The sequence below is a fragment of the Crocodylus porosus genome, unplaced genomic scaffold (assembly GCF_001723895.1).
Source record: "Crocodylus porosus isolate Cpor-Errol unplaced genomic scaffold, CroPor_comp1, whole genome shotgun sequence".
Lineage (NCBI taxonomy): Eukaryota > Metazoa > Chordata > Crocodylia > Crocodylidae > Crocodylus > Crocodylus porosus.
The window spans coordinates 7,374,951-7,397,917 of NW_017728947.1; the positions used below are offsets into that span (position 1 = coordinate 7,374,951).

General features: G+C 41.8%; 1 protein-coding gene across 9 annotated transcripts in view; it reads left to right on the plus strand.

Moving 5' to 3' along the window:
• PTPN5 (protein tyrosine phosphatase, non-receptor type 5) overlaps positions 1–22,708 on the plus strand; it is a 138,571-nt gene extending 115,863 nt beyond the window's left edge. For all 9 annotated transcript variants that reach the window (XM_019552226.1, XM_019552221.1, XM_019552220.1 and 6 more), the window contains 4 exons: positions 3,859–3,969; positions 8,466–8,626; positions 14,462–14,575; positions 20,544–22,708. In XM_019552226.1, coding sequence (XP_019407771.1) covers positions 3,859–3,969; positions 8,466–8,626; positions 14,462–14,575; positions 20,544–20,637 — 480 coding nt within the window. In that variant the 3' untranslated portion in view covers positions 20,638–22,708. The remainder of the gene's footprint in view (positions 1–3,858; positions 3,970–8,465; positions 8,627–14,461; positions 14,576–20,543) is intronic.
• The last annotated feature ends 259 nt before the right edge of the window (positions 22,709–22,967 follow it).

The following is a 22,967-nucleotide window of genomic DNA, read 5'->3' on the forward strand; positions in this document are numbered from 1 at the left end:
TGGGGTACTGTGGGTCAGGAGTGAGGGGTAGCAGCAAGGTTTGTGGGGCTGTGGCTTGGGAGTGAGGGACAGATGCACACATAGACATAAACATAGACACCACCCAGCAGGTAAGTCTGTGGAGGGGGAGGGGTGGGGGGAGAGGAAAGGGGTGTACGGGGTGCAGATTGAGGCCCTCGCAGTGAGGTGCATCATGGGGCAGGGGCAGTGGCTGGGGTGAATGGGGCCCTAGAACCAGTGTGAGTCATGGGAGAGAGCTGCGGACAGCTCGTCCAGGGGCGTGGGGGGAGAAGGAGCAGGTCCCCATGGTTGTGCACACCTCTGGGGGAGGCATAGGGGGCATGTGCCTCCTGGATTTGTGTGTGGGGTGGTGGCAGGCTTTGCCCTGTGGACTGGGGCTCTGCACCCTGCTGCCCCAGGGGAAGCACCCAAAGTGTGGTTTAGGGATTGGGTGCACTGAGGCGGATGGCTCAGCACAGGACTGCCCCCCACTGGCCTGCCACAGTGGTTATGCACATTACTTTTACCAATCCACCCAGCACAGTTCTGTCCACAGAGTCCTGTGTTTCTACAGTTTGCATGACAGCTATTTTGGGGTTCTGAGGCCAATATCATTACTTCATGCCACAGACTTCCCTGAAAAGTTGCCATGTGAATTGTAGAAGGACCAAAATTTGTAAAAGCAACCAACCTGAGGACAGAAATAAATCTAGACTAAAATTTTTAGAAGTGTCCAAATGACTTAGGGGTCTATGTCCTGTTTTCAAAAATGACTTGGCACTAGATTTTTACAGCTATTTATATATCACAGCATGGCAAGGCAAAAATGATTTAGACCTCTAATCCTCTTCTCAAAAGTGACTTAAGAGCTCGTTTGTCTTGCCTCTGTGCTAAGTCTATAAACACCACCAAGAAGCATGGCCTTCCCACGCTAGTTCACGCACTCTGCATACCCCATCTCAGAAATGAAGCAATGTAGACACCTTATTAGAAGCCCTGAAAATGTAGCCTAATCCTGCTCTCAGGCTTGAATTTCAGATGTGGTTCTTGATGCGCATCAGGGCCCCTCTAAGGCAGCTACAGCACCTCCTTTTGGGATCTGGCCTGCACAAGCAGGAGTAAGTAAGTGGGGTACATCTCAAAAAGGAGGTAGTAAAGTTTGAAAAGGTACAGAGAAGGGCAACCAAGATGAGCAGGGGTATGGAGCAGCAGCCATGCCAGGAGAGACTGAAAAGGCTAGAACTGTTTAGTTGGGAAAAGAGCAGACTGAGCGGGGATATGATAGAGGTCTATAAAATCGTAAACGTTGTGGATAAAGTGAGTAGGGAACTGTTAATACACCAAGTCCCAGGTTACTAGAAGTAGAAAGCACCCACTGAAATTTGCATGACGCAAGTCTAAATCTAACAACAGAAAGTCCTTTTTTCTGCAGCGCATAGTTAACTTGAAGAACTTATTCCCACAGGAAGTGGTGGATGGCAGTAGTAGATCTAGATTCAAAAAGGGACAAGATAAATTCATGGATGATAGATCCATTAGCAACTATTCAACAGAACAGCCAGGAATGAATCCTGTAGCATTTCTAAACCAATAGTGGTAGCTGCCATGGAGGTATGGCAGGGAATAGATCACTCTATATATATCCAGTTTAAAGTGTCCACTCCTGCTACTGTCAGTGGTAAGCTAGTGGGCTAGATGGACCACTGGTCAGTATAGCATTTCTTATGTTGTTATGGTTGTGCCTCTTCCTGGGAATCGAGGGCTCAGCTCAGAGCATAGACAAGGCAAATAAAAATGTAAAAAAATTGAAAGAGAGATTTGGATTCTTCAAGCATACGGCTTTTTTGAAAATTTCACCCATGGAGACCTGAGGAGGGAGACGAGCCGAAGAGGAGATAATGTCCTGGACTGTCTTTCTGCTATATAGCTTGCTCACTGTTGTTTTTAGAACTGGAACGTCACACAAGGATGCAAAATAAACTTTGCATCAATGTTTCCTGTTTGCCATCACTGACAGACTCTACTCTGTCAAGTTAGCCTCAGCAAACACTGTGCTGCAATGCTTCTACTACCACAGTAGTGGAGCTTGCTTGCTGCAGCCTATACATCTTAACAGAGGCAATTAAATAGTACCATAAATCTCAGCCCTAAATATAGGGTAGGATCTTTCATCCTAACATCTTCCTATAGTCCCATTTTTTCCTGCATGTTAAGCTAAGAACACTAGGCCTCAAAGGTGTGTAGATTCAGAACTGAAACCTTTGTTCTGCCATGACGCTAGTAAAAGAGGTTTTGTGTTCCTACTGTAGGCAATGACTTTGCTAATGTGAGGATGAACAGCTCAGTATCTCAGTACCTGTGTCGCATCCAATCTTAACTGACAGACAGCCCACAGAAATGTGTGGGCGGCCTTACTCCACTCATTTCAGCAGTACAGCATCTGTGCTATTGATAGCTGCTGGCGCATTTGACAATTTTTACAATGGATTCTGCAATTTTGGAGGAGGAGAAGGGGGAAAAATGCAATCTGTGTAAATAATTTTACATTGAGATAATGGGCCAAATTCAGTACTGGTGGTGATTGGGCGGTTCCAAGGAAGGAACAGCACCTGTTTACACCAACAGAGAAGTGGTCCAGTAACACTGTTTGGTTGCTGCTCTTTCTCATGCTTTGATTTTTTTTTTAACTTTTTCCTTAAATTAAAGATGAAAGGCAAAATTGGGATGGTGTTTGCAGAGGTACTGAGAGGGGAAGTTTTTTACAAGCAGCTTCTATTGCTTCCTTTATACAGCCTTGCAAAGACTTCCCACAATAGTAGCCTTGCTGCTTTCACTCTTTACCCTAGGGGAGCCATTTTCAGAGAGCTAGGGAGAAAACAATTATCTGGTCCCATCTAATACACACCAGTTTACAGGGAAGGTTTATAAATGTCACAGTCTCTGCCATGCTTCTGGGTGGTACAGAGTCCCTATATTCCTCACATACACTAAGCAGGAAGAAACTGCATGTGAAAGACCCAGTCTTTCCCAGTACCATGCCCCCAACCCCAAAATAGTGCTGCTTTCTGTTACCGCTTGCTGAGGGCTCTGGGAAAAAATCCACATTTTACCCTAAATGTGCATTATAGTTTATAGATCTTTTGAACATAATGAATTGCTCTGAAAGAACAACTGTGGTTAAACTGATTTACAGGTAGTATTTTGAAATCACTTTCCTCTGTTGCTTTCTTTCAATTCCTAAGCTTTGATATCCTTTTTTTAAAATTTCAAAATGGATTTTCATGCATAAACTATACTCCAAAGGCATCTCTAACCATGTCCTTTTGTGCAAAAAGGCATGCAGATTACAGTTTTAAATTCAGGGAGTAACAGCTCTTTTTATCAACAGAAAAGTTGCATTGTATATTTCCATAACAATTTATTCACAGCACAGGCATATTAATAATCAAAATGTAGGACATTAATAACTATTAATCATTATAATAACAATAAGCTTACTATGCATGCACAGGATGCAGCCACATTTCCAACTGACATTCCAAATGAACCTTCAAAATGAGCAGTTATTTCACATTGCACAAACACAGGCCAGGATTTGCACATTTAAATGTGGTACTGTATGCATTTATTTATTTAGTATATTTAATAGTTTTTATTGAACACCAAAAGTGGTTTGAATGAAAAGACCAGAACCTTAAAATGTAGCCCCTGTCTTCAAACTGAAAAGTTGTGTTACATCTTAGTATGGAAACAATCTCCATTCTTATTCCTGTGAGCAGGAACTTCACCAATTTCAGAATAGTAAAGAAAACCTCCTTCACCATCTGCTTAAATGCATTTATTTTATGTTTTGTACAGAAATGTACTGAATACTGGCCAGAAGATCAGGTCACCTATGAAGGAATAGAAATCACAGTTAACCATGTCATACAAGCAGATGATTACCGATTAAGACTCATTACCCTAAAGGTAAGACCATTCAAATGCCTTTACAATAACAGAGGAATTCAGTCTAAAACAGGACTGTTCAAAGGGAGCTGAGTATGACCCTACCTGCTGTATACTGCTGAACACATACAACTTTCCATTATGGTAGTCACTGTGTCCCTGCCCAGTTCACAAATGAGTCAGCACTCTAGTACTACAGGTCAGGGGTAGGCAGTCTTTTCTAGCTGTGGGCCAGAATGACTTACCATGGCTTAGAAGTGGGTAGATGGGCTGGTGCTAGGACCCAGCAGCCAGTGTCACTTGTCTCTGCAAAGGCATAAGGAGAACATCTGCAGCTGAAACCTCCCACTGCTGAGTGCTATTGAGGCTGTACCTCCATGGGTTGGATTCATTGGTTCCACAGGCTGGATCTGGTTTGTAAGCCATAAGTTGCCAATCTTGGTATAGGCAGTCAGGGATTTAGCCTGAGTATGTGCACTCTGAAGACTTCCAGGCCATTTGTAATAGGACCTTTCATTTTCATTCACTGGAGAAATCCAGTGAGTCACTCTGTGTGAGTGTCTTCTAAGCTGACTGGTTATTTTAGGGTGGCATTGCAGTTCAGGGATAGTTTCTTGCCTGCTTTAATCCATACTTCATAAGTCCATAGTACAGACATCAGTATTAGTGTAACGTGATAAACCTAGGGATGATGCAGAATGGAACAAAGGCAGCATGGTGCAATGTAGATCATATCCTTACCTTGTGTAAGGTAAGGATACCTTCATACACTGAATGAGGATTTGGCTGTCTGTGAGGTTTTACATGTCCTAGATTGTACAGGCATCCCAAGAAGCTGTTAATAAGGGAATAGTTTAAAGTATGTGTATAGGGTTTTTTTAATTAAGGTTAATAGCTTAGATGCTGTTGTACTTGTGAAAGTGTTGGGCAGAGTAGCTGGGTGGAGGGGCTGTGAGGCGAGAGGGCTTCGTTCTACCCTCCCTAACTCTAGCCATTCAAAAGCAGCTCTGTGCTAGCTACTCCCTCTCCTCTCCCCATCCCTTGCTGAGAGCCCCTGTTCCTGCAGGCAAAAGCACCAGCCCAGCCCTGCCCCCACACAAAAACTGTGATCCTAGACCACTGGTGAACTATAGTAAACAGTCCACAGATCATACTCCTCCTCACTCTCTTGGCAATGAAAAGCTTGCAGAAAAGGGCACATGGTGGCCTAGGAGGAATTTTGAAGTTTGACTATGGTTGACTGCACCAAAGATGACTGGATAACATTGTCTTACCTAGATCATTTGTTCTGTATACCTCTGGCCTCTGAGTTATCTTTAGTTCCTCTCCCTAATGCATCTATGAATCTAATTAGTGGTTGTTGATCCAGTAATTCCACCTCTATTCACTGTGACTGATATGTATCATCATAATTATTTGAATTTAGATAAACTGGCACAGAATTCACTTCAAGAAAACATTCTACAATAATCAGATTAAATCACTGATAACTTCTGCTGAGAATTTCCCCAAAAATATTATTTTTTTTTCTGAATACAGAATCCTTCCAACTAACTGAATTAAAACACTTAGCTTTCCCGACTCATACTAGCTAAAATAACCTGTGGATGCATGCATACATACTCAAATACAGACTTGTTTCCTTATACCAGCTACTGTATTACTACTTGCTCTAAAGTACCATTGCCTTTTTATAGCTCATTTTTCATCACTAGATGCTAGAGTCTCAAACTACCTAGTGAATAGGAACAGTCTTATATACATGACCTTTACAGAACTTAGTTCTACCAGCTCCAGCAGTATTACTTCCTCTGCTGAGAACAAGCTTCCTTTCACACATACAGTTTCAAGTCTCATCAACCTTATGCTAACAGGCAGAAAGCCAGCCTTTGAAATCCCATGTTTGGAGTTAGAGCCTGAAAAGCCTGTCAGTCATACATTTGGCACAGAAGATGAGGCTAGCATCAGACTCCCAGATAAGTGGGAAGAAAACATTATTTCCAAATATGTGACAGATTTGCAACAGTCTTAAATACAGCCTATCCCAGACAGTGCAAAACAGCAGCAAGAATAATATCCAGCCTAACTCCAGTCTTCTAGTCTTACAGTCTGAGCTATTTTAGTTATACTGGATCAATAATATTTTCTCAATAGGATCCAAAATCTCTTTCAGAGTACAACATCCACAAGGTTAATCAAAAATGTGCTTAAATACAACAGGTTTTAATATGAACGACTTTTATATTTTTTATTCAAAAATCAAGTTTTGACTAAAACCTTTTTCTCTTTCTTATTTTGATGAAAAGACAAAATAGAAAATATTGATTAAAAAGAATTTGGTGGGGTAGGTTTGGGAAGACTTGCATTGATATTTTGCACAGGAAGTTGATAGCTCTCCCCATTTTCTGACCAGGTGTACTGGTGAGACCTCATTAGTATTAATATGGCTGTAGTGCATCCAAGTCATCCCCTTTTGTACTAGACACTGCATAAAATGATAACAGAGACAGCCCTGAAGAGTTTACAGTCTAAGTGTAAAGCTGTAGACAACAGATAGCTACAACAAAGAGAAGAAGGAAGAGGAGACAATTCTTCTTTTGCTTATCCCTACAAATATAAACCTAGATGCAAATTAGGTCCATCAAATGACCACAGTACCATGCTACATAGAGTATTAACACAGTTATCCCCACTGGACATTTTTTTCTTCTTAGAATCATAAAACTTTAGGGTAGGAAGGGACCTCAGGAGGTCATCTAGTCCAGCATTTCTCCACCCATGGGTCGCAAGCATATATGAAACGGTCATGAACATCTGTTACAGGGATAAACATAGGGTCTACCGTGTCTATGGTTACACAGGTTCCCACAAGAAGAGGCCAAATTTAAAACCACTTATTGGATTGGTCTGGCATGTTATTGTCTGATACCCTCAGCCAGCACCAAGCAGAAAAAGGGAGCAAGAGAGCAGCAGATTTCAGATAGAAATGGAGAGAGCAATAGAAAAATATTTAAATTTATTCTTTTTAAAAAACACTTTAATCACAGCCAAGAAATTTGAGCATTATCCTGTGACAAATGACACTGAGGCCTCTGTTGACATTTCATGTCAAGTACATAGTTCCTTTTCCACACAAACTACTCTTTCCACTGGCTATTAACTTTAAGGTCATATCCCCATTGGTTATTCAATTAAGCACTACCTCAGGTTTCAATGAAGTTGATAATCAATTAGTTCTCACCAAGCAGAATGGAAATAAAGGTTTTGTTTAATGAGATGCCATTGCCTGGAACCATTCTTTTGTCATAATGTAGCAATGATGCCTTCCACTCTCTGCTACACTTGCAATCAATGACACGGCAATGAAAGCCACAGAAGCCAGTAATTACATGGGATTCTCCAGTGCTATGGACAGTCTCCCGTATGAAGAGATGGGATGTTTCAGCATCTAAATGGATTAGAAATATGATGTAATCCATCAACTGCACTCCAAAGGCTGGTGTACAGTTGTCAGCAACAGCAACTGAGGATGGTTTATCATTGTTCTCAGGATACCTTCTCAGCAGGCTGAACTAGCTCATGCAAAATCTCTGTGTTTCTGTGGCTTCCTGGTACCAGTAGCTGAGCTAGTTCATTTTCATAGCACTTTGTGGCTGTGGCTGTGGCTGGTGTAGACAACCTCTTAGGCTCTTAAGGTCTCATTTTCAAAAGAGACTTTGGGCCAGGTCCTCAAGATGCTCACAGTGTTTTCAGCCTGAAAAAAATGTCCAAATACCTTTTGACGACCTGGGCCTTAGGCACAAAGGAACCTAGGTTTTATTGAAAGCCCTTGTGATACAAGGATTACATCAGATTAGCACTTCTGATAATGCTACCTCTAGTTTTCAGTTAAAAGCCAAAATTGCTCCTCATTCTGCCTCCTCTCTACCCCCATCCAGCCTAAAATGTAATCATATATTTAAAGAACGCCTAGGGAAGCTGAAGTTAGATACCTTTTACCCCTTAACAAAAATTATTTAACCCAGCATCTTCTGTTCCAAGTAATGGCTACAATGCCAAGGCAAAACACGGAGGGCCCATAGCAGCACTCAGCATCTTCATAGAACAGGCACAAGGTGTGTCATTTTGGGTACCCGATACCTATGTATACAGACCTAATAAGTACTTCTCAAAACTGGGAGCATGCTTGCTGATTTCATAGTGATTTACACTGAGGAAACTAGGACTAGAAATGGGGAAGAGAACACAGAAAAAGAGCACAGTTGTTTTAGTGGTGTTTTTGCTGATTTATAAGTGTTTACCAGTTTGCTCTTGTGCAGTATCAGTTCTGAACATCAGAAAGTCTGTGTTCCATGGATTTGGTCCAGCAGATGCTTGTTTTCCTTCAGCACTGACTTGCTTATGCTGTCCCCAAAGAGGCAGAGGAAGCCAGAGGTTCATTATCATTTGTTGTTAAGCAAAAATCTTGGCAAATGTTTACATCTTTAGCATTACTTTTCTATATAACTGGGTCACAGAAGGATGAAGAAGTAAGAACCCTGAAACACTACTGGTATACATCCTGGCCGGACCAAAAGACACCAGATCAAGCTCCACCCCTGTTACAGCTGGTGCAGGAAGTGGAAGAGGCCATGCAGCATGCAGAACAAAAAAATGCTCCAGTCATTGTCCACTGCAGGTAAGTTAATGTTATATTAGATTTCCATGAAGCTCTTTCACCAGCAGTGTTATAAGGACACTGAGCCACACCGGCCACTCCTTAAAAATCTATCTATCATGTCTGTAAAGAAAAATCACATCATCATGAGGGAAGTCAGTCTAGGAGGACATGAGCTGGAGGTCTTATGCAATCACTGATAAATATATCCTTAGATTTTCTAAAAATAAATAAATAAATAAATAAATAATAATAATAATAATAACAGAGATGAGGGTAATTTTCCAGTACAGAAAGTACTGTAGTTAATTTGTCATAGTTCTCATGCTTAACCTTATTCTGGTAGATAAGGATGAACTGATCACCAAACTAAACAAGGATGAGACATGTCTACGTGGTATATTTGCCATGCCATGCAGCTGCACTGTGGCACTACAGATAGGCCGATTAGGATGGGGATGAGGTGAATGGCCCTCTCTCAGCAATACTAAATAGGTTGACTAAAGTACTACCAGGACACAGCTACCACACATTCATTTTGTGTGGTTAGGAAGCAGCCTACCTGGAGCACTGCAGCATGCTTGACAGCACTGCTGTCTGGCCAGGTATGCTTATTATGCAGACATACCCAGGGTTGTCTAGATGCAACCAAAATATAGTCATACATACTGCTCTAATTCCATTTACTTCCTGCAACCAAAATATAGCCATATATACTGGTAGACACTTAGGGCTTCAAAGATGCTAGTTTCCGAAAAGCTGATTACCATCATGAACACAACTGAATGGAAAGAAGTATTTCAGCATAAATATACAAATGATGCATTAGACTCTCCCAAAACCCACAGTTGTGCACTCATGCAAGAAGCCTTCTTTGGTTAAAAAGAATTCCTGAAGACAGTGATACCATAATAAAAAGGCATAACGAGCAAAACAATGGGAAATCTGATAGCAAGTAGTACAAATCAGTGTTTAGGCTATACAGACAATTGATAAGTGAAACCAAAGTATCCTTGAAAAATCTATGGTCAATGGGTTAAGGACAATGTTAGGAACAAACAGGGTCCTCAAAATGTTGTGAGTTCAGCAGCAAAGATGATAAAATCATCAATAATTAAATACTTTTACTGTGCTTCAGAAAGAAGCAGAATGAAATGTGCTTTAGAAAGACGCTTATTGCAATGATAAAATAATTTTCTGTTCCACCAATAACCAAGGAGGCTGTTAAACAGCAACTGTTTGAAATTAAACATTTTTAAATCAGCTGTGTAGTTTTTGCCCAAAAACATATTTTTTAACAAATTGTCCCACACGCTTTCTTAAACCAGTAGTGCTGAGATTAACAGTTCCAGAGGACTGAAAACAGCTAATGCTGTGCCAATACATATAAAATATAATAAGATGGCCTGGAAAACTCTAAGGAAGTCAACCTAGCATCCATCCCAGGTAATATTATGGAAAGACAGTTATGAGATATGAGGTGCAGTCATCAGTTAAAAGGATAGGTGCATAGCTGTTGTCAGTCATATGGTCTGATGGAAACAAACAAAGCGTTTTGATAGAATCGCAAGTTGATTGATAAAGGTTACTGTTCTGATATACCGTAATAAACTTCTGCAAGGAATTTGCATTAGTCATGATTGGTTAGTCCTTAATTCAGGTAAGCACAGTGCATAATTAAGGCACACCCCATAGTTGCTGAATTAAAAGCTGATTAACTGATGGACTTCAGTTAATCCTAAATGGGAATTGTTATCCATTGTTAAATTTATCAGTCATCCGGAAGAAAATATAAAATCATTGCTAGTAAAAGTTTTCATATGATAAAAAGGTGGTGAATTAAACAATGATGGGTTCCGTTAAATTTTCCAGATTGACCTAGATTGCTTAGTAAGGTGAATTCATTTGAATAACATGCATTTTAACATAGCCAAATGTAGGGTCATACATCTGGGAACAAAGAATGTAGGTCACACTTTTAAGATGGAAGACTGTAACCTGGAAACCAGTGACTCTGAAAAGAACTAAGAGGTCATGGCAGATAAGGAGCTGAACATGAGCTTCAGGTGTGTTGCTGTAGCCAAAAGGAGTGAACATGATCCTTGACTGCATAAACGGGAACGTCAAGTAGGAATAGGAAGGTGGTGTTACTTCTGCATACAGCATGGGTGAGACTATGCTGGGATTGTGATGTCCAGTGTTGGTGTCCTCTTTTCAAAAAGGATGATGACAGATTGGAAAGTGTTCAGAAAAGTGCTAGAAGAATGATTTATGATGATAGTAAGGGTTTCTGGCCCTTAAAATCTGTGAATCTATGAGAATCTCTTTTACAGACAGTATTGAACCCAGCCACTGATAAGCCCTCTATTTTGATTTGAAGCTTGTTTTAATCCTACAGCTTTGTCTAGCTATCTAATATGTAGAAGTATAGGTCTTCAGGTGTTTCTCTTAGGTATTTGTAATAAAGTCTTAGGTACTTGTTTGAAAGATTGAAAGAGCTGACAGGCTTTTGAAGCATTTTATGAGGATGTTTCAAAAAGGAATGGCAATTTCAAAATAAGCCCATTTTGTGTACAGTGATTGCTTACAGGACCGCACCACTTCTCTGCATGGTTGTAAATGATGGGGGTGTTTGGCACCATCAGAGTCCCCCTCCCACACAAAATGGTTTTATTTTGAAATTGCTGTTACTGTCTGAGACACTCTCAAGGATGACGGCTGAGGGCCAGAGCACTCTCAAATATCCTTATTTATCCCTTTGTATAAAAAATGTGGAGTGCATATAGTATATTGCATATATTGGACACTTGCAAACCATCAGCCAAGCCCTGTGATATGCTGATAACCACATTTTCACTGGCTTTGGAGTAAGATGCGCCACCTTGCAGGATTTGGCCCTGCATTAGAGCATAAATCTGCTAGTAGGTTCAGCCCTCTTAAATACAGTATACCATAGATTTTTTTTCTTTTCTTTTCTTTTTAATGTTCCTACCTTTCAAGGGTTCTCTAAAGTCAGCTTCATGTTAAAGGTTAAAGGTCTTTTCCAATTTGGTCTTATAGATAAGTCACTGGCCACAGGAGATCTGGACTTTGTTCTTCTCTCTGCCATTAGCTTTCAGTCTGACCACCGACAAATCACTTGACCCTTCTTTATCAATTTTCCTGTCTGTAAAATGAGGATGCTACTTATCTTCCTTTGTAAAACATTCTTGAGCTCTGGATGTCCAGCATTATGAAAGATCTCTCTTTTATTGTTAGCTATCTGCATTATTACCATAGAGATATGCATAAACCATGGGGACTGAGTACCTGGCTCTTGGTACACAGAGTATGAGGTAATCCTTGGCCTGAATCATTTATACTCTAAACAGATACGATAGGCAAAAAAAAAAGGGGGGAAATGGGATACAAAATAGGAGCAAAAGGTTGGAAAGTAAGGTAGGTAGAGAAATTAGCTAGATTTTTAAAAGTAGCTAGGTACCTGTGCCCCATTGATTTCCATTTAGACCTCAGGACCCAAATGGAGCCTGGATCTAAATGATTCAGCTAAGGCTTTTCACAGGTATTAATGGCAGCACCAGGTATTAAACCTTGCTCTCCATAGCCCCAGTCCAGTGCCTTATGAGCAAAACCATGCTTCCTCTTTGAATTCATCTTACCACAGCTTAGAGCCATTAAAACACAGTTGTTGTGAGCATGAATAGGAATTTCTGCATGAAAATATTGCTGATGTGGTCATAGGCCCATCTGTCCCAGTGAGGGAAATCTCACTAGAATTTTGCCGACAGCAACCTTGTGTAAGCCCCATTGTTTTCTGTACACTTGTTGCTGTTTTTTTCCTATGACTTTAACACTGCTTAAACAGAGGGAAGTTCTCTGGCAATTGTGTAAGGTAATTATTCTTGAGACTGCTTACTTAATTATTTAACATGCGGGAGTATTGTCAGCTTTGCAGCTGATTCTTCATTAAGGTGGTAAGAAGAGTTCACAGCTTCTTGTTGCCACTTTAACAGCACAGCATCAACTCTGTTTTTTAGCTAATGACTGAAGCAGCTGAAAAGAAAAATACTTTTTCATTGATAAAGAATGAGAAAAAAAATCTCTAATTTGTTGAATCTTGCACAACTCCAGAGAGTTATACGATTTCTGATCTGAATGACTTTGCAAATGGCATCAGTCTTGCCATATTGCTGTTCACCATAATTATTTAAGCAATGTTTATCACAACACGCATGAATGAAAATTGTTCAGAGAAGCTTTCAGAGAACTGCACAAGGGGGATATCTTTCAAACTAAATTTTGCCTAAGAAATAAAAGTTATTTGTTGCTTCTGTTATTTAAGTGGTACACTGCCATCAGAAGCCTGACAAAGGCCAGAGGGTCCACTTAAGGTCTCTTTGGCATTGTACTCTGTACTGCTTGCTTCATCTCAGTGCTAATTTCTTTTGAAAAAAAATGTGTTTGTGATTACAGGCTGATTTGCTCTGCCTGGCCATTACACACATTATGAAGCACTGTCCTCACTGGGAATGGGAGAAACCTGTTATTCATCTCTTTTGTGCCTGGTCTTTTTGAGGGCACAATTTCAGTTTTGCAAGCCCTGTGTGTGGCACATGCATCTACAACAGTTTAGGAGCTTCCCAGGGAAGAAAAGAAGATATCTCTAAGCAGTTCTGCTACTTATTGCCACAGGATGACATGGTCCTTTCTTGGTGGTCTTATTCATATTGTCCAGCCTCAGCCACTTGCTCAGTGGCCGTTGCTCAGTTACAGAGCAGTGGGCATGCAGGACCCATGTGTCCAAGGCTTGTGTAGCCATGCAACTTTCTAAAAGGGCTCTCCCTAGGCAGGCCTGGAACCTGTGTTAGAAACTAGCCTTTACTTTCTCATCATCTTTTAGTATTTTCTGTTCTGATACCCAAGGAAATAGCAGTTGCTTTAAAGCGAGTGCTAGATAATATAGCAGTAGCGTTTATTAAATGGAAGATACTTTGCCTTCCTGTGTTTGATCAGCAATGTGCTTTTTAGGTAAGGTTGCACACATCTGACTATGTAAATACGGTCTCTCCTTTCTACGTGGTTCCCTATTATAAGATTCTCCCAATGGAAAGATATCTGCATGTTGCCTGTCCTGTCCACTGAGATGTATTCCCACTCAGTTGTGTAATCTTTCAGTAGGAAAACCATCCCTGTTTCACCATGAGACACCCAGTTTCTGTACTTGTTTGGCCCCATCAGCAATGGAGCAACCAACTGTGAGGTAACAAGGCAAAGAGTGTGGTTCAGAATTACTTCAGTCTCTGCCTCTCTGAAAATAGGCATTTTGCTCTTGTGGAGACAAGAGCACATCCATCCCATTTAATAAAAGCCCCTTGCCACAGGGGCAGTCTGCCACTCCCTCCAGTTTGAATTTGTGGGTGCTGCTTCCCAACCAGTCTGAGCAATGGAATAACCAGTGGTGTACGCTGCAAAGTACTCCTTTCCTCCTCCTCATCTCCCTTGCAACAGTATGGTCTGTGCTTGGGGTTCAAACCCTGAACCTCTTTGTTGTTGCATGATACAGCCGCACGAGATGATATCTTTTTCTTTGAATAACCATCTTTAAAATCCCTTTGTTGCCAAGTAATGCTTTTGGGGCTACTACCTGTTAATATTTGTTCACACACATGGAATGTTAGCAATATTTATACCTTGAAATAGGCACACACACACACGGCCACATGCATCCAGAAGGGTGTGGAGGGGCACAGGGAGGGGGTGCATTTGACCACACATTATGTACATAACACATGAAATTCTAATGCTTTTCCTTTTTGGGTTGTTTGCCCCCACTTTCCCTATTTTCCACCTCTTCAGTGCAGGGATTGGAAGGACAGGCTGCTTCATTGCCACCAGCATTTGTTGTAAAGAGTTGAAGAATGAGGGCATAGTTGACATACTGCGAACAACCTGCCAGTTACGACTAGACAGGTAAGGGAATTCTCTTCCTTTCCAAAATAAAATATGTGAATACATGCATTCCACATATTTAAGAGGAAAAGAAACGAGAATTGGAAAGAAAAACAAACACAGGCCAGTGAGTAGGATTTTTTGTCTCCAACAGAATATACTTGTTGCTTTGAAATAAAGTTCAGAGTCCAAGTGACTTAAGAGACAAACTCCCATTAAAAAGCAACTCCGGCCTATGTTCTGATATTAATCTGTTGTCCCCCTAAAATCCCAACAGGGAAAGAATGCTTCAGCAAGTCACAACTGGTTCACATCCTCAGCTGGCATAAATATGGATAGCTGCATTGTTTTTAATGAAGCTATAACAGATTTATACCCTTTGAGGATCTGGTCCTGCTGTTTTAACCAAAGGAATAAGGCTGGGAGTCCTGCTGCCCACAACAAGGTATTACCCCTACAGAAACTAGTCTCAAAATCACAGATGTGCTTGCAACCATTAGGTGAAACAGAAGAAGAAAAGAAAAAAGTCCTACTCTGGTTGGCCATGTAAGCAGTGGTGAAAGGGTCTGACTGTATGGAAGCTGCTCAGGTTATGGACAGGGGGAATGTCATTTATACGCACAGGCGAAAGTGTTTACAGACATGCAAATAGAGGCACGAAGATCTCCGAAATCAAATGGTTCTGTTTAAGCATTCTTTATCATGCTGGTTTGATTCTGACTACAAAATAAAGAGACTTGAATTTTGCACCAAGATATGATTTTTCCTGTCCCACTGGTTTCAAACTGCATCAAAACATGTCTTGATGTTCTCTCTAATGATAATGATAAATGTAGTCAAGGGAAGGAATGTCACAAAAAACACACCCAAGATTAAAAAAAAGAAAAAGGAAACCTCAACTCCACACTGAACTTTATTTCAGAGGAGCAATTATGAGTGGGAGGCAGAAAATGAAATGTTTGTCAGCCCGCTGAGGTCCTGATAGGCAGAGCTCTGCAGAGGCCCTGGTGATTTGGCTGTTTCAGTGGATGTCAGTCCAGACAATGAAAGTCCACATGAGAAATAAGGAAAGAAAATAAAAAGCAAGAATAAACCATTGGTTTGTCACAGTACTGTGAGGTTCACTAGGTCTGAAATGCCCTCTACTGACTTCTGGCTGTGAGTAACACAGGGATGTGCTTCAGAGGCAGAGAGCCACGGAAGCAAACAACATCAAGGATGTCCAGTCAAAAACAGGTTTGGTACATGAGGCACATTTAAAGAATACAAGCCTTGCAGGGAAGTGGGTGCTGGCAAAAGTCATTTTCAAAAGAAGGGAAGAGGAGAGCGCAATGGATACTTAAATGTGTCTAACGTTTGCTGTTTCATCAGACCTGGATCAAACCACAAAGTGCTAAAGAAGCCACAGCTATGGTAGGCAGATGGAGACTGTGTGTGAGGATTGCCCTTCACTATCTCTGGATTGGGATAAGCAGAATGAATGGCATAAAAGAGAATAGATGCCCAGCAAGGATGAGGGAAACTGTCAAATCCTGTCCTCTCTGCAAGGGGTGCTAAGTTGTTAGGGAATGAAGAAAGGAGCTGATACCCCTTTCAAATCTACCTGTGTCTTTGTCTATCTCCTGCCATCTGCATGAATCCATCACTAGCTCCTACTCTGGCACCAGAAGCAGTAATTTTAGAAAGACAAACACTTCAAAGTGCTTAGCTCAGGGGTGGGCAAATATGGCCTGTGAGCTGGATCCCGCCAACGGAGGGACTTTGTCCGGCCAGTGGTGGGTCCCTCAGTCCCACCTAGCCCAGGCACCATCCGGCCTGTGGCATGTCCCACCACCCTGTGGGCACACAGTGGGGCTCTGCCTGGACTACCTTTCTAGGCAGCCCAGGTGGCAACTCCTTCCAGCTGCCGCTGCTGCTGGCCCGGGCCCCTTGGTACTGGCAGGGACTCGCGTGCACACTCCAACCCCAGCCTGCCCTGCGCCCACTCTGAACTCAGCCCGGCAGAGCAGACCAGCTGGAACCCATGCGCACTGCCTCGATCCTGGGCTGCCCCACGCCTGCTCTAGACTCTCCCGCCTACGCTGAACTGTAGCAGCAGTGGTGATGGCTAGACAATCTGCTGCTTGGCGGGGGAGAAACGTGGCCTCTCCACCTTGCTACTGTCTAGGATGACCTGCACCTAGCATGACCTGTGGCTCCCCTCTACTGCCACTGCTGCCCTGCTGGATAGCCCAGACACAGCAGTGATGGCAGCAGAGAGGAGCTACGGGGCAGCCTGGGCACAGGCTCTGGACAGCTGCAGCCAGAAGGGCCCCACAGCAGTAAGGGAGAGAGGCCGCTTTTCCCCTATGCTGAGCAGCAGCTTTTGCCCTGCCACTGCTCAGCGTTGGAGCAGGCACAGGGTGGGCCAGGTTCTGGGCTGTGCACGCTGTTCTGAGCTGGTCCACTCCAGCCAGGGTGAGTTCAGAGCAGATGTAGGATGGGCTGGGGTCAGGTCTATGGCTGTGCTCTGTTGGCAGTAGTGCGCCGGGCTCTGAGTTGTTTCTGGGGCTGGGGAGGAGGGGGTGCTGACTGGCCCATGGGAGCTCCCCTGAACTGCCTATGTGGCCCACAGGCCCAAATAATTGCCCATCCCTGGCTTAGCTGGGAGTGGTGTCTTTGGCCAGTAATCACTGGACAAGTTTCATAAGCAGGATAAACAGGATGACAGGAGGGCAAGAGACTCCAGGAACTTGAACAAGGCATTGTAGGAAGTGAGGTTATTATTAGTTAGTGTGATCATTTGCAGGAAAGGTCCTTGATCTGTGTAGAGCAATAGAGGTATGAGCATTAGCCCTAAGAACCCTCTCCTTGCTTGGGAACTGCAGAGGAGTTTCAGCTTGTTGGGGTGCGTCTACATGAGATGCTTAATGTGCAGAAGACGAATTCTGCTGCGCATTAGCACAGCGGCAAAACCCATTCTAATGCACTAATGCTTGATAGATTTAGTCTAATGCATATTAACATCATTAACAAAGCATTCATCTGTGCTAATGTGTCATTGCAGGCACTAAAGTTAATGCGCTGCAATTACGACACATTGATGAATATGTAGACATGCCTTTGGTGAAATATCTGATGTGCAATATCTGAGCTTGGGAAGCTGACTTTCCTAAAATGAAATGATGTACATTGTTGGCCTAGGATATGAAGACATGAGTGTGTCTTCTGGGCCACTCTGGTATCAGGTGTTATAAGGTGTGCACAGTAAAAGGGTGGTGCTGCTGACAGCCACCTTCAAACACTTCGCTTTGTCATCTTCAAGAGACGTGTCCTCTGCACCTAAACATTTAGGGACAGATACCTCCAGCCATGTGAGCTGCAGAGGGTCCCAAAGGGAATCACATTGCACAACTGGTAGTTGTGAGGGACAGAGGCAGCACAGAACCTCAGGCATGATGGGCTTAGACATCTCCACCTGTCTCTGCAAAGTACTGCTGTATGGCAGAACAAGATCTGAGACTAAGTGGATCCACTTGCCATTACCCCCATTTGGGAGCATAAGGACATTGGCCCCTACGGGAAGCAGTGGGCTGTTCTTCAGCTTGCTGTCTGATTGGAGGGACAAAGATTTCTTCTTACTAACACCGCATGGTTCACTTTCACAAGTTCTAAGCATTAGATACTATACGGATTCTGGCATTTGTTCCTGAAAATAAAGTTGATGTGACAAAGGAGAGTGGTATTTCCAGCTTCCTTGCAACCAGTGTTTGAGAGGTGGTTTCCAGAAGGTCTCTGTGGAAGCATGGGTGAAAATATAATTTATCTAGTTTTGAATAAACTCTGAACAGCTATCGTTTGTCATGAGGCAGGTGTGTGTAGGAAGGAGAGGAAGCCACAGCACAATGGAGAATAAGATAAAAGTAAAATCACTTCCACTGTTCTGAAACTAGATGGCCACTCTTCTGCTTCTGTTGCCATAACTTTAGGGTACAACCTTAGCTTCTAGTGGAACTGGGAAGTAATCACCAGATATGACTAACATTCCCTGTGTGTCATGGACTGTCGAAAATATATTTTCAGTGCCATGAGCAGCAGACGCACTTTGACACAGATAAATAGTGATGTTGTTTCACATACAGCAGATCAAAAAAATAAGGATTATCAAAATAGGGCTCCCTCAGTCAGTGGAATCTGCGAGGAGGTCCTTTGTACCCAGTCTGGCCTTGCAGTTGTAGTTTTAGTGTTTGTAAGATATTTGCTGGAGCTGGAGCAGGTATATTATGTTTCCCTGTGCCAACCAGGCCCTTTTTGCCACAACGGCAGCTCATGCTGGGGGAGAGCAGTTGGTGGGAATGCTGTCTACTCTTCCTAAGGCCAAGAGGAAGCAGCTTTAACATAAGAGCATGAAAACTGTCATTTACTGACCACAGGTCCATCTTGCCCAGTAGCCTGTGTCACGCAGGGGCAGAGAGTAGATGCTGAAAGGGAGAGTGACTGGGGTATGGCCAGGGTTTTCTCCACCTTTCCTCTCTCAGGGCCTACGCGCTAATCCTGGGTGGCTTCCAGAGCTCTTAACTCCTGGATTGTCCGCACATTGACACCTTCTAGTGGTTTAAAGCACTCATTACGTGGCTCAAAGTTACGCCACTCCAGGGCAGGATTATTTCTTGCTCTGCATAACCCAGCTCCCATTCCATTAAGGTGTAGCCACTCCCCACAGATGAGCTGCTCAGATTGAAGGTATGACTGCAAAGCTAGCACTAAGCCAGGGCTCACAGTATAACGTGTAACAAGGCCCTCACTTGCAGCCTCCAGCATTTAAGGTCTAAGAAGCTTTCCATAACTTCCTGGGAAACTCCACTGCTGGTGGAGGCTGCTGCGGGATTGTATGAAATAAGGCATTGCCATGTTTCTCCCACCCCAAAGTAGACCCTGTAAGAGGGCAGTGGTAGCCCCCTGCAACTTCCATCATCCAACCCTCAGTGTAAGTGTGGTCACCACCGCAGTTTCTAAATCAGTGAACCAGTGCTTCTGCTGGCATAATTCTGTTTAAACCCTTGGAGAAATTAAACCTCTTTTGTTTCATTTTATTTTTCATGTGCATGGATTTTAGCCACTTTGTTATTGGGCCATCAGTAGACTTTTATCACAATATTTGTTAGATATTGTGAGAAGCTGATAACAAAACTTTAGGTAATGGTAAAAACATCCTATTCAACACTGAACATCTTTACCCATATTCCCTTTTGCTAAGCTCTAGCTCCTGCTATAAATCTGTATGTTTCCTAATATGCTGCTTGCTAAAATAGAAGGATACATTGAAAAACAATCCATATGTTTTCTCTTGCCTAGTTATATCATTAGTAAAGAGTAACTCATTTGCTTTTCAAGTTTGCAATATGGCTTTAAAAGGCGAATACCAAAACTGAAATGAAAGCTGAAGAAGGCCAGATTTTTGTGTTGAAAGTCTTTGCTAAGCAGTATGTTGTCAGCTCAGTCACCAGTTTCCAAACTAGTCTTTGCTGAAATTTGTTTGTCTACTCTGAAATCCTCTTGGCTCTCCCTAGTTCACTGGGGCTATTCCAAAACACGCCATCCTGTGATATCACAGGCCTGGGCAAGTCGCCTCACCCCTTTCCTCTTATCTGTTCTGCCTGCCTTCTCTCTCTATTTAGAGCATTTTTTTTTTTTTTTGGGGGGGGGGGGGACCTGTGGCCTCTGTGTAACTGTCTTACTTGAAATAATAACTGATAATAGTATCTTCAGGGAATTAGAGCCTTACTGAGGGGGAAATGGAAGGTGAAATGGATTTCTATTTTGAATGCCAACCAAAGTCAGATCCAAAGCCTATTGCAGTCAATGGGAGATTTTCCATTGACCTTGGTGGATTTTGGAATATAATCTTGGTGCATAGTTCCACTTTCATTTTAGCCATGGCACTACTGAGTACAACAATATAGGTAATTAAAGTACTGTTCCCCTTCCCTTTCTCTGCTTTCCTTTTCAGGGGAGGAATGATCCAGACTTGTGAACAGTATCAGTTTGTCCACCATGTCATGAGCTTGTATGGGAAACAGCTCGCTAGAGCAGCAGAAGAATAAGTATTCATGGTAGTCCTAATGGCTAAACCCAAGTGAACTTCTGACTGGAATGAGCTATATTCCAGACCTGATAAGAGACATATGGTTACTCGGCCATCTTAGTCGAAGATACACATGCGCACATACAAACACACACACACACAAAAACACACACACACACATATATATACATACATACATAAATATAAATAAATAATATATTGTTTTACTTTGATATTGCTTCTTTTATGCTTTTGTTTGCATTGAAGAGTTGAGATACTACTTGTCTTACACACATGTGGCAGGACATTATCTTCACCAAAAAAAAACCCCAGCTTATTTATACTGTAAATAAAAATAGTAGCTTCATTTGTTACAAAATCAAAAAAAAATCCACTTTGTATCTTGAGTTTGCTATTTAAAAAAAAAATTTTAATTGCTAATCTATCCAAATACAGTGTGAAACTTTTTGAAATTGTCATGCTGAAATATGTACCGTATGTTAACTAAGCTTGAAAGTAACTTTTGCCTTTTTCTGATTGTTTTTACCTTTAAAACTACCGAATACTGTGTATATCATAAACCTTCTGAGCCTCTGCATTTAAGGATTCAACTTGATTCATATTGAAATAATGTTTCACACTTTATGTTTGCTTGTTAAAAAAAAATCCACAAGATGTAGCAGTGGTGTCAGAACAAAAGGAGGAAAAGTAAAATAATTTACCTAAGTCAATTCCTGTTTCCTTAACTGCAGTATGCCATAGAATTATAACAATATTGAAATGCTGTGGTGAAAATGAGAGAGGAGTCTGAAAACAAAACACTTCAAACTTCCCTGATCATTGTGTGTATTTTGAAATCTAAATCTGGATCAGAATTTGAATTTTGGAAATGGCTTCTGTATGTTGTCATCCCAAATTCCCAGATACAATTTCCTTCAAACTTTGAGATGTTCAAAATCTAAGTGTGAATTTTGTGACTTCTGTTGAGTGGACAGGAAAGGGTCACTTCTTTGCTGTCAAGTGAGTTGAGAGCCCAGTTCTCATGAAAATGAGAATCAGGCATCCAAATCCCGTAGCAAGCTTTGAAAACACATAAACCAAATGTTTCCCTTTGAAAATACATTCAGACCGTCACTCAACCCTGTATCCCTACAACCAATGATCTGTGCAGCACTTCCTTTTAGACAGATGCTGCAGCTCCTAAGCCCCAGTTCAGGAAAAGATTTAAGCATTTGCTTAAGTTTAAGCATGTGTCTAGACCCATTAAATCCATGCCTGAGTGCCCTAATGAATAGGCATATATTTAAGCATGTGTGTTTAAGTGCTTTAAGAATTGGGGCACAGCAAGCAATTAAAGTTATCTGCAACTTGCTTTTAACAACAGCAACAAAATGATACTTGTATTAGTGCTGAAAATTCTGAGAATTTATTGCACTTGCTGATCTGAAAAGGATCAAACAGCATTCAGAATTATAAGGGCGTGATCCTGTTTTCACTGATGTTTTGCCATTGACTTCAGTGGGCACAAGTTCAGGCCTGAAGTGCTATTTCTACAACTTACTGTGTCACTGTGGGGAATTTTTCCCAAAGTTCAGTACATGTCTTTTGTTTTTATTTTGTATCCAAGTACCAATAAATTTCATGTCAGCAGGGTTTTCATGAATATGGCAACATGTGTTATCTTTAAATCACTTAATTTTATTGCTGTATTTAAAATATTTCCTTCAGTGAGAAGCTAGCAGAGTGAACTGGCTTTTAAAAAAAAATACTGCTGGTAGTCATTAAATAGAGCAATAAACTTAAGCATTTTGAGCATAACATGGCTGTTAGTTTTATGTAAACCTCACTTGCTGTCATATTTTCCTTGCTACAGACTCTTTCTTAAGGGTGACATGATCCCCACCTAAGGATTCTTTCTTAGAAATAACAAAAGCACCACTGATGTTCTGAATGGCATTGTAAGTGGGACTCCTTATAAATAATGTTTTAAGATGTCTAGTGCCCTTCACTGTCAAAACTAAGTGAATAAAATGACATGTTTTGTCATGAATTATGCTGTGTGTCTAATAAAGAATATTTGCTATGATGGACAGCAGTGTGGGTATTGGACAGTAGCTAAATTGGTATGTTGTCTGCTTTACAAGGAGAATTACTAGTGCAAAACCATGCTTCATCAAACAAGAACTACTGTGGTCTATAAGATTGTCAGGGCTTTCTCCGTTATGTGTGGGGTCCATGCCTTTAATGTAGTCTATTGGCCCGATCATCAGCAAAAGTCCTCAGAGCGTCTGTATCTGCAGTTGGTCTAAACTCTCACACTCTCACCCACCATCACTTGATGGTATACCG